A 16,854-nucleotide genomic window follows, 5' to 3' on the forward strand; every position below is an offset into this window, starting at 1 on the left:
CTGGTAGTCGTGCACTCTTTGAGCATTTTATAAAAGTTTGTAGTTTTAATCTGACAAGCGTTTATATAGTGATTCTGCTTTGAGCACAGTAATCGCTACAGCATTATTAACCTCCCGATGTTCTTGCATATAATTGTGTCAACGACTCTTTCAGAATTAATACGTGTTAGCCGTATACTATTTGGGCTACATGCCAGAAAGGTGTCATTTTATTAGCTTTAATAAAGGGTTCTACGTGGTACATTTAAAACGCCGTTGGAGACTAAACTGAGTAAACTGACTGGGATAGAAGCAGGAAATGCTAGTTAATAAAACGGGTGCATAGAATCAGAAGAAACACGAATAAACTACTCAGTTTTCCTTTTTAAATTCAAATAAACACGATGTTCCCCGTGTTTCTTTTGTAGCTCGGTTTTGCTGTTGTTTTCCCCTGAAAGTAAAGAAAGGAGTCGTTCAAACGGGATGCCAACTTAAGAACGCCCAAGTCTATATGATTCCTAGTTTATTAAAAAGGTGTAAAGGCTTATAAAGTGATACAGTGGTCCAAACTCAGCTGTGTTTTAGTCTAACAAGTTTTATATTGAAATGTGATATTTAATTTTTATATTTATATTTAATTGCAATTACCGTGGTGCTATTTTTTTTTTTTTTTTTTTAAGAAGTACAGGAACTTTCAATAAACAACTTGGAGCTGTCACATTAAAATTAATCATTCAAATCACTCGGGCATGTAAAACGAACTCAAATGACTTATTGAACTTATTGCAACATGTGTGTGCGTTGTTTAGTTGACAAGGATGTATGCACTGTTAAATGTGTTATATATATATAATATATATATATATATATAATATATATATATATATATATATATATATATATATATATATATATATATATATATATATTATAAAGGAGTATGGAACTACAGACGCATATCAAACTATTAAAATAATAAAAAATAAAAAATGCATGGACCACAAAGTCACAAATATCGATGGGCGTTATCGTCAAACTCAGGCACCAGTACACCCCCTAGCGCTATCAGTCCGGCTATGCTCTGTATGGACTAACCGTTGGGAGGGGCCAGCGATACTGTTAATAAAGCTAATAAGAGGTGAGAGAATGGATTTTAAAGATGGTCAGCGCTCCTTTAAAGGGAGGGACCAGTGATCATGTTAATAAAGCTAATAAGAGGTGAGAGAATGGATTTTAAAGATGGTCAGCACTCCTTTAAAGGGAGGGGCCAGCAATACTGTTAATAAAGCTAATTAGAGGTGAGAGAATGGATTTTAAAGATGGTCAGCGCTCCTTTAAAGGGAGGGGCCAGCGATACTGTTAATAAAGCTAATAAGAGGTGAGAGAATGGATTTTAAAGATGGTCAGCACTCCTTTAAAGGGGGTCAATTGTTAATGTAACCTACCATACATAACCATTAAACTATTACATTTAGCAATAGTAAAATAAACTAAATAAACTCAATGGCAACGTCTTTGTTAATGTCTTCAAGAAACGTTTGTCATGGAATGTATTTCCCTTGTTTTCAAGTTTTTGTTTTTTTCTAGGGATTCTTATGAATGAAAATTATTATTATTTATTTCTTAGCAGACGCCCTTATCCAGGGCGACTTACATTCGTAAGCAAATACATTTTAAGTGTCTCAGTACAAGTAATAATATAGACAATATAGTATAGAAAATATATAAGCGGTGTCTGTGTTTAATCTCACTTCAAGGTAATGAGCGTTATAGCTAGGTTATTGTATGTAAACTTGAAACACACAGACTGAATGAACAGATATAACTGCATTGTTACAAACGTCATTCAGAATTCGAATCGCTTCAGGACTTCCAAGCCAAGTCATTCATTAAACACCAAGGCGATATCCATTGAATGCTTCGTGGGAAGCGATTATCTTGGACACAACGCTATATATATATATATATATATATATATATATATATATATATATATATATATATATATATATATATATATATATATATACCGAACATGTGTAGATTCAATTAGACTTGGCATCAGACAGGGTATTCAGCCGCTGTTCCCTCCTCATTAAAAGTTAATTGACTCGGATGTATTGCATCTGCATTTAGAGAGCGGTAATTAAATAACATTGCAGCGGAGAGGTTACCAGGAGAGGAGACGGGCTCCTGCATTGCTGTAATTCTTCAGCTGTGACTTATAATTCAGTTACAGCCCAATACCGTAACAGTACTAAAAATCTTCATCATAATAATAATCATCATAATAATTTAAACACTTCGTAAAATACAATTACATTACATTTTGAGACGCTCCCTTAAGTGTTATTTTCACATTATATGACCCCTATAGGCTATATGGTATGCTATACATGTACATTAACAATATATCGGTACTACTGTTTTTTTTGTTACCAGAAGGAGGCGTAAATATAGATAGATAGCGATGGATTGATAGGTAGACAGCGTGCATTTCTTTGTAAACCATTTTTAAATTATTATTTTAGAGATGTGCAAAACGCCCAAATAAGTTGTTGTTGTTATTATTAGGATGATTGAGTCTGGAAAAAAGTAAGCTTTTTTAAAAGTCAATAATATGTGGATAAATACAATTGTCTAGTTTTAAAGTATAGTGTGTATATATATATATATAATCGAGGATTAAACTTGACCCTTTGAAATAAACGGACAGCACTTCGCACATATTTACTACTGTGCACTTCAAATCAAACTCCAATCAAATATATATTGGAGCCGATGGACTTATTTTATATATCGACTGTGGCCAAAAGTTTTGCATATAGAATGGACAATTATATTTGGTTCATAAAGTCGAATGAAAGCTGCTGGATGATGTTACCTTGTTAACATATTGAATTACACGCCGCTTTGTAGTTTTCTAGATACTGAAGGAAACTGAAAAAAAAAATGTGACATTTCAAAATCTAACATGAAATACTACTGTACTACTATTATGTCTTCCTGTATAGATTTTTTATTGCGATATCATTTTGTAGTTTATTTGGTTACATGATGTTAAATAAGATCTAAGTTATGTTCGTATAGTTAAAAATAAATAAATACATAAATACATTCTCAGTTTACTTATTTATTTAGTTACACCTGTGTGTGTGTGTGTGTGTGTGTGTGTGTGTGTGTGTGTGTGTGTGTGTGTGTGTGTGTGTGTGTGTGTGTGTGTGTGTGTGTGTGTAGCCTAATATATATATGGGCAGCAGTGTGGAGTAGTGGTTAGGGCTCTGGACTTCTGACCGGAGGGTCGTGGGTTCAATCCCAGGTGGGGGACACTGCTGCTGTACCCTTGAGCAAGGTACTTTACCTAGATTGCTCCAGTAAAAACCCAACTGTATAAATGGGTAATTGTATGTAAAAAATAATGTGATATCTTGTAACAATTGTAAGTCGCCCTGGATAAGTGCGTCTGCTAAGAAATTAATAATAATAATAATAATAATAATAATAATAATAATAATAATAATAATAATAATAATAATAATAATATAAAGCGCGTAAATGTAAGAATTGAGTTTCTACACGGAGTCTACGCGTGCTAAGCCTTACAAAAACAAACTATTCATTCCATTCCTGTCGTATGCGAGCGAGCTGGGTTACGTTATAGTATATTGGGGCTCCTGTTTTGCCGGCCGATATATTATTTCAGCCAGTTATACCGCAGTCCCCTCCTGGGAATAAGAGGAAACGGCGTAACAGCTTGAAACAGCAGCGTGTGCTCTTAAACCAACACTGGCACGGGCAGGAGAGAGAAAATACAGCGCTTCTGTCAGAGAGAGAGACGTGTGGAATAATATTCACAGCACTGCGAGCTTCCAAGAAAAAGAAGCTGAAGTTAAATGTAGCTAAGCGGAGGCACTTTGCGGCTTGGAGCTTGGTTTCAAGAGACTAGGTTTCAGACCACTTCACGTCAGAACAGGGGAGACTTGGGTTATAATACAGCAACCTCAAACTAATGGAAAAAGTGGCCGTGTTCCCTCAACGTAATAAGTGCGGTAATGGTTTAGCTTACAATAGAATATATGTTATAGACAGACAGCCACATATAGGTTACGATATATTTAGTTTATAATTTATATTAAGTTGAATTAGACGTGTATTTATATTTTTTAGACTTCTTGCATAAGCTGTCCTGTAATATGATTGCGAAGTCTATTTTTATTTTATGAATGACTTGTAGTCGACGCGTTTGTCCAAATGATTTGTTTGTGCTGTGGACTTAAGTTGGAGACCGCTCGTTATTAAGAAGCAACAGTACGTATTACAAGTAGTAGTAAATAATAATAATAATAATAATAATAATAATAATAATAATACTGCACTATCGATAGAAAACATTATAAAGTTATTGTTTAAATCCGGTTCAAGCTTTTTTGTGACATTTTACAGTGTGTGTAGCCTATAGATAGATAGATATAATGGATATTTGAAGAAAAACAAATTTGAAAACGATCTATTTCACTAGCTTTTCTTATGATTTGTTTATATATAATCTTTTTGTTAGCACTTTGAGTCAAATCAATCAATATTTTTCCATGATTGTTTTGCTATACTAGGCAACAATAAGGGTTATTATCGATGTGATATTATAAAACGGACTTTCTGAAAAAAGTAGGCATATCAGGTCAAATAATTAACGGTAAGTGGTATACATGTGTTTTTTTTCTTCTTCAAAACCAAAAAAGAAGCCCAGAGGTATATCGCGAGTGAAAGTGAAAAAAATAAAACGTGTTCAACTGCGTTGATGTCTAGATTTTCATTTCTAACTCGCCTGATGAAAGTTTGGTCTTGAAAAACTTCTATACAGACAAACAATATAGGCTGTTTAATCGTGGCATATAAAAAAATGTAAATTAAAAATAATTTAGTATGTCTCCAAAGGTATTTTAAATATTTAATGCACGAAATGGTTATATATATATATATATATATATATATATATATATATATATATATATATATATATATATATATATATATATATATATATATATATATATATAATTTCCTACCGTACTTGGCTACTGAAACTTCAGACTACTATTCATAAAATGTTATGTCGGCCTACACGTCGTTTTATTAATAAAAACGGTGTTGTATATTCATAAAACTGCTCTGTTGTGGATTAATTGATATTTATTAAATACTAGCAACCGTATTTTTTTTTTAATTTCTAGGTTTGATTTCAACAACAACAAAACAACTGGAAAAGGAAAACTGCGGTTTGAATTACCAAGGGGGTGAAAAAGGAGACGGTTTTGAAGTGACGTTTCAAAATCCCTTTCATGGTTTTACAATTACCAGACCTTAGCAAGACCAAACCAACTGAAGAAAATATGAAAATAAATTAATATAAAAAATATATACATAAAAAGCTTTAAGTGTAAAACGTATGGTAAATCGGTGAGCAAATATAAGTCAGAGGCCTATGTGAATATAGGCCTGACATTATCAAATAAGAAAAAGGCGCGTTTTCGCTTCATTTGCAGCACAACACATAAGCTACCGAGGGAGGCGGGAGGCAGGCAGACAAGCTAATTCGGCGAAGATGTCGGGTGAGGACCACAGTTTATCAGAGGTGGAAATGAGCCCCGGGGTCTCGGAAGACGGACATTCCTTGTCTCCGGGTCCCGCCTCAAGCGCAGCCGGCGGGGAGTCGCCTTTACCCGGGCAGCAGGACTCACGCGAGCCGGGGCATGCGGGCGGCGTCGAAGGGATCACCGTGAAATCGGAAGCGGACGATGACCGGTTTCCGATCGGGATTAGAGAAGCTGTCAGCCAGGTGCTGAACGGCTATGACTGGACTCTGGTGCCCATGCCTGTGCGGGTCAGCTCCGGGAACAAAAACAAGCCACACGTGAAGAGGCCGATGAACGCGTTCATGGTTTGGGCCCAGGCAGCGCGGAGGAAACTGGCTGACCAGTACCCGCACCTGCACAACGCGGAGCTCAGCAAGACCCTGGGCAAGCTGTGGAGGTAAGATTATTATTATTATTATTATTATTATTATTATTATTATTATTATTGGTTTATTTGGCAGACGCCACTATGTAGTATAATATCTTATTGCTTTGAGACCTGTGTGCGCAGCCACCTTCAGAGGAACAGTAGGTGAGACCAGGGTTGTAACAAGGTTGTAACACGGTTGTAACACGGGGCGGTTGTAACACGGGATGGTTGTAACACCTTGAATGTCTCCAATCAGAAGCAAGCTAGAGTGCCATCACTGACTCTGCACATGCTCAGTTCAGGTCTCTGTCTATCTGTCTGTCTGTGCCACAGCTCTGAGATTTTATCTACAGAAAACGACTTTTGACCTAGTAAAGTAAATTGTTTCCCCAGTTTCCTTTTTGTGATCTATCCCTGTGTTATCCAGTTTATGGATCCAGGCATTTAGCATTCTCATCCCTGCTCTCTGTACTTATAATTGACACAATTGATAGCTCTTAGTTTTGTTAGTTCTTGCTGGAACATGAGGTTTAGTAATGGCTCCCTGGGTTGGGGTCAGTTGTAACATGTGTTACAATTGACCCAATACACCATTAGCTAAACTATATTTGGGCCCATGAATCTTGCACTGAAGGAAACAAAATGTTCATTTATTACAATTGTGACTCAGAGTGACATTCTTGCTTGATAAGGCCTATAATTCTAGGGATGTTAAGTTTTAAAAGTAGGATAGCAAAAAAAAAAATGCCTTTATGTGAACATTTTTATTTTTTCAATAAAGATATTCAGTTTTTGACTTAAATAAAAACAAGCATATTTTTGCTTCATGTGAAAAATTGATTTTATTCAATAAAATTGTTGAAGCTGACACCCTGGGATCCTTCAAGAAGCTGCTTGATGTGATTCTGGGATCAATAAGCTACTAACAACCAAACGAGCAAGATGGGCTGAATGGCCTCCTCGTTTGTAAACTTTCTTATGTTCTTATGTTCTTAAACATTCAATTCTTGATTTAAAATTAAGGTGTTATTTAATTATTCTTCACAGACTGTTACATCTGACCCCACACCCCGTTACAACTGACCCTGGCCATGGGGTCAATTGTAACATCGGGCACCTTAAATTTCAAGCCCTCTTGCTGTATGTATATCAGCTCTTAAAACAGGATCACTATGGGGATTGGTAGAGGACAGATGTAAGTTGTTTGTATCAAAGTCTGGTCAAACTAGCTCAAATCATCTGTGCGTAATAGAAAGAAAGGTAAAACATGTTTCAACTGTCCCCAGTCTCCCCTACATGATAATGATAAACACACATCCAGGTAGATAAGATTACTACAGCAACACTACAATGCCAGTCCCGTAAATTGAGCACAATTTAAATGAATCAAGATCTCTATTGCTGCCATAGAGGCACCATTTGAATTGGTGATGCGATCAATGTTTCCTATTGGATGACTGTAAGGTTTCTAGAGAGTTTAAACTTACAACAGCCCCTCTCCTTTTGAGAGGTCCCGTTTATTTTTGTACCTCAGAGGTACTCAGATTTGCTCAGACCTGGGGAAACATACCAAAGAGTCGTTCTTCTATACGCTTTCAGATGACGTCACTATAACCTGTTCAACAGGTTAGCAAACTTTTTATTTGAATGATATTTTAGATGCTGTTTTGAATAGAAGTGTCTGTGTTGTGCTGTTTCAAATGGATTGTACGTTCGGTCTTCTCTTGTGACTGATTGTGAAGGGCAGGGCTGCTTTGTGTCGCGATCATGAGGTGCAACTGAGAAATGTTTTGTCTGGTACAGCAGACCAGCGTTAATGGCCACTGCCCTGTCATTGTGTGTAGAGTGTTTATTTCGTGTTGTGTTGATTTGTCATGCTGTTTGGTTACGTCTGCAGTACACAGCTATGGCCAAAAGCTTAGCATCACCTACACTTCTAGAATTGAGACATAATAAAAAAAGAACTTATAAGAACATAACTGAGCTATTTTATTTTAACATCAAATAAACTACAAAATGTTATTGCAAGAGTCGGGAAGCCATAATAGTAGTACAGTAGTATTTTGTTAGATTTCGACTTGTCACATTTTAACATGCTTGTCAGTTTTTCGTTCAGTATCTGGAAAACTGCAAAGCGATGTGTAATTCAATATGTTAACAAGGGAACATTATTCAGCAGCTTTCATTGGACTCTATCAAGCTGAGGGAGTTCATTCTATATAGAGGGTGTGGAATTCAATATGTTAACAAGGGAACATTATTCAGCAGCTTTCATTGGACTCTTATGAAGCTGAGGGAGTTCATTCTATATAGAGGAGGTGGAATTCAATATGTTAACAAGGGAACATTATTCAGCAGCTTTCATTGGACTCTATGAAGCTGAGGGAGTTCATTCTATATAGAGGGTGTGGAATTCAATATGTTAACAAGGGAACATTATTCAGCAGCTTCCATTGGACTCTATGAAGCTGAGGGAGTTCATTCTATATAGAGGGGGTGGAATTCAATATGTTAACAAGGGAACATTATTCAGCAGCTTTCATTGGACTCTATGAAGCAAAATGAGTTAATATTATAGGGTGATGCGAAACTTTTGACTGGAGCTACAGTCGTCATTGGAATGGCTTCCAACCCCTCTGCCAAAAGGCTTGCTTGTGTTTAGTTTGGAATCGTGTGATCATGACTTTCAGCTCTCACGGCAGCGAGTGCAGTCAGCAAATGAAGAGTCACAGAATCACATGATTTCTCACAACAAAAAACTTCAGGATTAAACATGCTTAAACTTTAACATATTGGGAATGTTTGTAACCAATCGGAGAAGCCCATCCGTTGGAGTGATGCTGTTTTGTGATGCACTGCAATGTTGCGAGCCAGACTACTCGTGGTTAACTATTTCCTATAGGCAGCATTGAACTCCCATAATAATAGGCAAGCTGAGTCACATGACTCCTATCTGATTTCAGTCAGCAGTCCTCTGGATGCAATGAAAAGAGTATTAGGAACTTCCATTACAAACTACTTCTTTCAGAAGGCTGACGAAGATGATAGCAAACACAAACTAAGCCACTTACACACACGGGCACACGCAGACACACACACACACGGGCACACGCACACACGGACAGACAGACACGTCGATGAAGTAAAGCATTCTGACAAGATGGAGAAAGACACGGTTTGGAAATACTTGTAGAAATGAGCTCAGTGCTTTACTAGAAGTTCAGTATGCAAATGAAATGGGAATTCGTATGAGAATTCTTGTTTCAGAAAATATGTTAGTGGCGTCCCGGGCCCTTCAGAGTTAGGACCGCCCCGCTGCTGTTGGAATTGGAAAGGTCACGCGGTCACATGATTCCTCCCGACCGGGATGCAAAACAAGAACACGGCAAAACCTCACAGGCCTGCAACAGATTGATTAAAAACAGACTGAAAACATTGCAATGAAAACTGAGTTTGGGGACAAAATAATGAAATGGTGTTTCCCTATAAAAGTTTACCACAGTGAATTTGGACAGTCATTTTGCAGTTTTACCATAGTTTACCATTTACGTATGCTTTACCAGACCTCTCTGTGGTTTACAATGCTTCCCTATGCTTTACCAGACCTCTCTGTGCTTTACAATGCTTCCTTGTGCTTTACCAGACCTCTCTGTGCTTTACAATACTTCCCTATGCTTTACCAGACCTCTCTGTGCTTTACAATGCTTCCCTATGCTTAACCAGGCCTCTCTGTGGTTTATAATGCTTCCCTATGCTTTACCACACCTCTCTGTGCTTTACAATGCTTCCCTGTGCTTTACCACACCTCTCTGTGCTTTACAATGTTTCCCTGTGCTTTAGCTTGCACTGTGCTTGATTACACTTTGCTGTGCCTTTCCTAGTCTTTTAGAAGGGCTGTAGGCACATCACACGTGCTTTTGAACACTGGCAGTGCTGACACCCCTGTGTGTTTTAACAGCAGCGGTTCCTCTGCTCAGTGTGTGTTGACCGAGCTGCGCTGCCTCTCTGTCTCTCCACAGGCTGCTGAACGAGAGTGACAAGCGGCCCTTCATCGAGGAGGCGGAGCGACTGCGCATGCAGCACAAGAAGGACCACCCCGAGTACAAATACCAGCCGCGCCGCCGCAAGAACGGCAAATCAGGAGCCGGCTCTGAGGGCGACGCCCACTCCGAGGGCGAGGCCACACCCAGCGGCCAACCGCTCTTCAAGAGCCTGCACCTGGAACACGCCCACTCCGCGGGGGCGGGCTCTCCGCTCTCTGATGGGCTCCACCCCCATCCAGCAGGTGAGCAGCTAGCCCCGCCCACTGCCAGGGGACAGCGGATTTGATTGGCTGCCCCGGGCAAGTGGGTGATTTCATGTTGTCATGAGTAACCTGTTCTAGCATTCAGTCGTGCTGAGTTTAGAAATACTGAAAGGAACGTAATAAAGAAAAAAGACTAAACGTTTGTCACGGAATCCATGATGTTTCTTTCAATGTTTCTTTCACGCTGGTAGATTCTTTCAGAGTTTATTCCGATTTAGATGTGTAATAAGTTGTTCTAGATAATGAATTCTTTAGAAATTCGAGCAAATATTCATTCATTTTGAATTAGCTGAATATAAAGAGTTTAATTGGCAGACTAGTGCAGTAACAAATTGCCCCAGGAATAAGGTACACCTGCAATTCACCTTCTGTGCATTACGACATAAGCAGACTTTGTTGGCTGTCCAGTTATTTGACCCTAGGAATATATAAGCAAACTACACAAAATATACTTGTCACTTCTAAAAGGATTTTTGCGTAGCACACAGTGCCCCCCCCGGCACAGATGTTGTAACTGCAGTTTGTATCAGGACATGTACTAGTGTTTAATAGGTGACTTTTTTATATGAAATATTTATCTAACCAGCTCTCTTCTCCCCAGGTCAAACCCACAGCCCTCCCACTCCGCCCACCACCCCCAAAACCGAACTCCAGTCTGGCAAATCCTCGGATGGCAAGCGCGGGGAGCGCTCCCTGGGGGTGGGGGGCGAGGGGAGCGGGGCTAGCGGACCAGGCAAACCCCACCTGGATTTTGGGAGCATGGATATCGGGGAGATCAGCCACGAGGTCATGTCAACCATGGAGCCCTTCGACGTCAACGAGTTTGACCAGTACCTGCCTCCCAACGGGCACTCTGCGGGGCAGCCCGGGGGGTCCTCGTACCCGTACGGGATCACCAGTGCCCTGGCAGCGGCGGGGGGTCACTCCGCGGCCTGGCTGTCCAAACACCACCACCACCATCACCACCACCACTCCCCGGCCAGCTCCAATGAACCCGGGAAGGCTCCTGTCAAGAGTGAGTCCGGCTTCCCAGAACAGCCCAGCGGCTCCCAGCTCACCTACACCTCCCTCAGCCTCCCCCACTACGGGACAGCCTTCCCAGCCCTGGCCTCCCGCCCCCAGTTTGAGTACAGCGACCACCAGCCGTCCACCTCCTACTACAGCCACGGCGCCCAGCCCTCCGGCATCTACTCTGCCTTCTCCTACATGGGTCCTTCGCAGCGGCCCCTGTACACAGCCATCGCTGACCCCGCCACCGTCCCACAATCCCACAGCCCCACCCACTGGGACCAGCCTGTCTACACCACCCTGTCCCGTCCATGAGGGGGTGTCTGGTCTGTCCCTGGGGAGATGGGTGGAGATTTTGGGGCTGATTTTTCCATTTCCCTGCTTCTGAATTTGTGGCACTGAACTTTTTGGGGAGAAAAATAAATAATAATAATTCAAATCTCAGTAGCCATGTCGGTCCGCCAGTATTAGGGCCCCCCCTCCACTTCCTGTCCAAAAAAAGGGACCCTTATTCTCGCGCACCAACATGGAAGCTTTTCAAACAAGTGAAAGTTCAGCTCCACAATGATGAGGTGAGCAGCAGAAGAGGTATCTATGAAACACTTGTGGGTTTTTCCAAAAGGACAGTTTGTTTGTTAGTCGGTCTGTTTCCACGGTAGATCAAAATATCTGGACGGGGTGAACGAAGCGGTCCGGTATATCCAGGCTGAGTCGTCTTGACTGCAGCGCTGCGGTTTCTGTTCATTTGTAAGGGGTGAATGATTAGGTGAATTACTCGGCGGTTTCATTCTGTCTTTGTTTCCATCTGACCCTGGTTACCGAGTCGAATGCAGGTTTGAAAACGGTCCTGACTGTTTCCATTAGCAGCAAACCGGTTTGAATTTGGACTCTGCCAGCCAGCACTAGTTAGGATTGGGGTACGTTGACAGGCACCAAGTCTTTTGAGAATCAAAAAAAACAACCAAACACCTGAGAATCAAATGGACACCAAATAGATATACATAAAGAACTCCTCCCCATAGGCTTACCATGTTTGATGTCATGATGCAGCAGCCATGCATTAAGAACAAACGTTTACTATTGAGAGACAACTGAACCCTTCTAGAAGTGTGCCATAGTTAAAAGAACAGCAAAGTAATAAGCACAGTGAAAGCTAAAGCACAGGGAAGCATTGTAAAGCACAGAGAGGTGTGGTAAAGCATAGGGAAGCATTGTAAAGCACAGAGAGATGTGGTAAAGCATAGGGAAGCATTGTGAAGCACAGAGAGGTCTGGTGAAGCATAGGGAAGCATTGTAAAGCACAGAGAGGTGTGGTAAAGCATAGGGAAGCATTGTAAAGCACAGAGAGGTCTGGTAAAGCATAGGGAAGCATTGTAAAGCACATAAAGGTCTGGTAAAGCATAGGGAAGCATTGTAAAGCACATAAAGGTCTGGTAAAGCACAGGGAGGTGTGGTAAAACATAGCAAACCAGGGTAAACTAGGTTAAATGCAGAGTATAAACATGGTGAAACTGCAGGAATAACTTTTTTAAGGTTATCCCTGAACAGTGTGAATAAGACTTGTGAAGAAGAGGCTGTGAAGAACAAGCTGAGAAAGTCAGTCATGTTGCCACAGTGGCGTGTGTTCAGGGTTAAAGAAGAAATCCCTGCACTGCGTGTGGAGGAGCCCAGGAAGAATTGCAGTCCAATTGTAACCAATCTCCAGCTGTAGAAACCAGACCCTGCCACTCCCTGGCATGCTGTGTGCTCTCTGCGATACCAGCAGCCCTCAGATTTTCAATGAAAAATATATTTTCTTCTTTCCATTGCTTTTGATATGGAGGGAGGAGACGATGGCATCCTTCCGGCTCCTATGAGACTAGCAAGCAAATGCATGACAGTCTTCCATGTGTCCCCCATGCTTTATATATAAAGACTACAAGAGAGTTTTGTATCCATCCCTATATGAGGTCGCCATGCATGAAAGAGTTAAAGATATTTCACCCCTGAAGGGAGAGCCAGAGAACGATATGAACAACTACACCTGTGACCTACAGCACTTCCTGGGTGCCAGACTTTGCAATTCCAATTATAATTCCAATTACAGCTGCATTGTTTATGGAAATTCCAATTCCAATTCTGTTTTGTTCAATTAGAATTCTGCTGCAGTACAATTCTAATGCTTTAGATGGTGAGGCTTTTTAATGTGGGGCTACAGTACAACACCATGGGACCACTGATGTGCACTGCAGTACTGACCTGGGTGAAGACTACAGCTATGCAGCTATGGCCAAGAGTTTTGCATCTTCCCCCTATACAATGAACTTGTTTTGCTTCATAAAGTCCAATGAAAGCTGCTAAATAATGTCCCCTTGTTAACATATTGAATTCCACCCCCTCTATATAGAATGAACTCACTCAGCTTCATAGAGTCCAATGAAAGCTGCTGAATAATGTTCCCTTGTTAACATATTGAATTGCACACCCTCTATATAGATTAATTATTTGTTTATTTAGCAGACGCCTTTATCCAAGGCGACTTACAGAGACTAGGGTGTGTGAACTATGCATCAGCTGCAGAGTCACTTACAACTACATCTCACCCGAAAGACGGAGCACAAGGAGGTGAAGTGACTTGCTCAGGGTCACACAATGAGTTAGTGGCTGAGGTGGGATTTGAACCGGGGACCTCCTGGTTACAAACCCTTTTCTTTAACCACTGGACCACACAGCCTCACTCAGCTTCATAGAGTCCAATGAAACCTGCTGAATAATGTTCCCTTGTTAATATATTGAATTCCACCCCCTCTATATAGAACAAACTCACTCAGCTTCATAGAGTCCAATGAAAGCTGCTGAATAATGTTCCCTTGTTAACATATTGAATTCCACCCCCTCTATATAGAATGAACTCACTCAGCTTCATAGAGACCAATGAAAGCTGCTGAATAATGTTCCCTTGTTAACATATTGAATTCCACCCCCTCTATATAGAATGAACTCACTCAGCTTCATAGAGACCAATGAAACCTGCTGAATAATGTTCCCTTGTTAACATATTGAATTGCACACCCAGCGCTTTGTAGTTTTCCAGATACTAAACGAAAAACTGACTGGAGAAAATGTGACATTTCGAAATCTAATATAAAATACTACTGGACTGCTATTAGGGCTCCCGGTAAACCTTTTTGTTTACATAATGTTAAATAAAAGATCTAAATTCTTTTCATAGTGCTTTTTTTAATTTCTCAATCCTAAATTTATAGGTTATGCAAAACCTTTGGCCATAGTTGTAAAGTCATATCACAACATTTTCAATAGCTTCCCAGTACTGAATTTTATTAAAATATATACAAATTTTGAATATTGTCTTTTTTTTTATTAACTAAAATGAAGGATTTTTTTTGTTACTGTTGTATGAAAAAAAAAAAAACTAATAATAATGGAGTTGTATTATTCTTTGTTCCACTGTAACTCTAGACCACTTCCCATTTTTGCAATAATATGTTTGAGAAATGTGGTTTCGTTCTTGTAAATATGTTTTTTCGGTGTAAAATATGACCTTTTACCTTCTGCATTGTGTTTCCCGTTGCTTTATATTTTCCACAACCCGCTTGTTCAAACTGAAGAGAAAAAGTGGCCTAGTGGTGAGAGATGAGGGACCTGGAGTGAGGAGACCCAGTTGAACCCCAATCATATCTATTTATAAGCTTTTGATTTTGTGCAAGTTGGGGCCAAATATTGTTTATTGTGCTAAAGTTTTAAATTAAATTTTATTCTCTCTCTCTCTGTCTCTAAAAAGCTACATTTAGGGCACTTTTTTAATTTAAATATGATACATTAACTTTCTGTGCCTGGTTTTATAAAGCAACACACGTTTCCGGTCAGTATACCATTTGTATTTTATTATTATTATTATTATTATTATTATTATTATTATTATTGCTTCCTTTCAAAATGTCAAAGACCTGCTTTTATTATTTTTATTATTATTAAATTTATATTAAAAAGTTATTTATATTTGCTGAAAAAATGAATTTGTATCCTCTGTTTTAACACCTGTTTCTCACAATCTTGTATCAAAAAAAACAATGTGTTTTTTTTTTTTGTTGTTGGTTTTTGTGTGATTTGAACTCTGTAAATATTAGCCTTACTGAAAAAGTAGAGTTGTAGCGATCTTTATTAACTCCTCTGACACTAAATAAAATAAATATTCTTTCTTTTTTAAATAGTGTGGTTTCAAAATTATTACAAATCCTCTCCCAAATGATCTTCAATGGCAGACAGACAACGGCACTGCAATGGTTCTGTATTACACTGAGGGGCAATGGTAGCACAAGTATAGGGCAGCTACAATGGGGTGAGGCTGGTAGAATGGGACCACAGTGTGCTAACTATACCCTCAATGATCTTCAATGGCAGACAGACAGACAGCGGCACTGCAATGGTTCTGTATTACACTGAGGGGGGGCAATGGTAGCACAAGTATAGGGCATCTGCAATGGGGTGAGGCTGGTAGAATGGGACCACAGTGTGCTAACTATACCCTCAATGATCTTCAATGGCAGACAGACAGACAGCGGCACTGCAATGGTTCTGTATTGCACTGAGTGGGGCAATGGTAGCACAAGTATAGGGCAGCTACAATGGGGTGAGGCTGGTATAATGGGAATGTTAAATAAAAGATCTAAAATCTAAAACTTTTGGCCACAGACAGATCGGAGAATAAGGGTCACTGTTATATTTTAAACCCTAAAAACGAAAGGGCGTTAATTATATTGGCGGAGGTTGAGAGCGAGAGAGGTTGGATGAGTGGAAAGTAGTTTCTTTTCCTGCTCAAGAAGTAAGCAGTTAAATTCCTTTAAACTGCGGTGGGTACTCAGCTCTTAATTCGGCTAATCGTATGTGATATGCAGGCGGTAACAAAGAGCGCATTCACCCCCCCTGCAGGGAACACGACCCGGGGCAGGGCAGCAGCACAGCGACACAAAGAGATGCTTCATTGCTGGGATTTCACTGCTAATCTGATTAGAAGATTCCGCAGAATGAGAAAAAAAGAGAGTTTGGCTCCCTAACATTAACCCTTGTCAATCCCAGTCCCTCCTCAGCTCCGCTAGAGCCACACTGCTTCCCTCCCAGTCCCTCCTCAGCTCCGCTAGAGCCACACTGCTTCCCTCCCAGTCCCTCCTCAGCTCCGCTAGAGCCACACTGCTTCCCTCCCTCCCTCCCAGTCACTCCTCAGCTCCATAGAGCCACACTGCTTCCCTCCCAGTCCCTCTTCAGCTCCGCTAGAGCCACACTGCTTCCCTCCCAGTCCCTCCTCAGCTCCGCTAGAGCCACACTGCTTCCCTCCCAGTCCCTCCTCAGCTCCGCTAGAGCCACACTGCTTCCCTCCCAGTCCCTCCTCAGCTCCACTAGAGCCACACTGCTTCCCTCCCAGTCCCTCTTCAGCTCCGCTAGAGCCACACTGCTTCCCTCCCTCCCAGTCCCTCCTCAGCTCCGCTAGAGCCACACTGCTTCCCTCCCAGTCCCTCCTCAGCTCCGCTAGAGCCACACTGCTTCCCTCCCTCCCAGTCCCT

General features: G+C 40.6%; 1 protein-coding gene across 4 annotated transcripts in view; it reads left to right on the forward strand.

Annotated features, from left to right (window-relative positions):
- Positions 1–15,504, forward strand: part of LOC117432610 (transcription factor SOX-10-like) — a 16,247-nt gene extending 743 nt beyond the window's left edge. Inside the window, exons 1-4 of one of the 4 annotated variants that reach the window (XM_059016526.1) lie at positions 3,701–4,028; positions 5,211–6,009; positions 10,002–10,267; positions 10,890–15,504. In XM_059016526.1, coding sequence (XP_058872509.1) covers positions 5,582–6,009; positions 10,002–10,267; positions 10,890–11,611 — 1,416 coding nt within the window. In that variant the 5' untranslated portion in view covers positions 3,701–4,028; positions 5,211–5,581 and the 3' untranslated portion in view covers positions 11,612–15,504. Of the gene's footprint in view, positions 1–3,700; positions 4,029–4,063; positions 4,673–5,210; positions 6,010–10,001; positions 10,268–10,889 lie in introns of those variants that run through there. The other 3 variants (XM_059016527.1, XM_059016525.1, XM_059016528.1) reach the window with 3 other exon arrangements.
- The last annotated feature ends 1,350 nt before the right edge of the window (positions 15,505–16,854 follow it).

This window comes from Acipenser ruthenus, chromosome 53, assembly GCF_902713425.1.
Source record: "Acipenser ruthenus chromosome 53, fAciRut3.2 maternal haplotype, whole genome shotgun sequence".
Lineage (NCBI taxonomy): Eukaryota > Metazoa > Chordata > Actinopteri > Acipenseriformes > Acipenseridae > Acipenser > Acipenser ruthenus.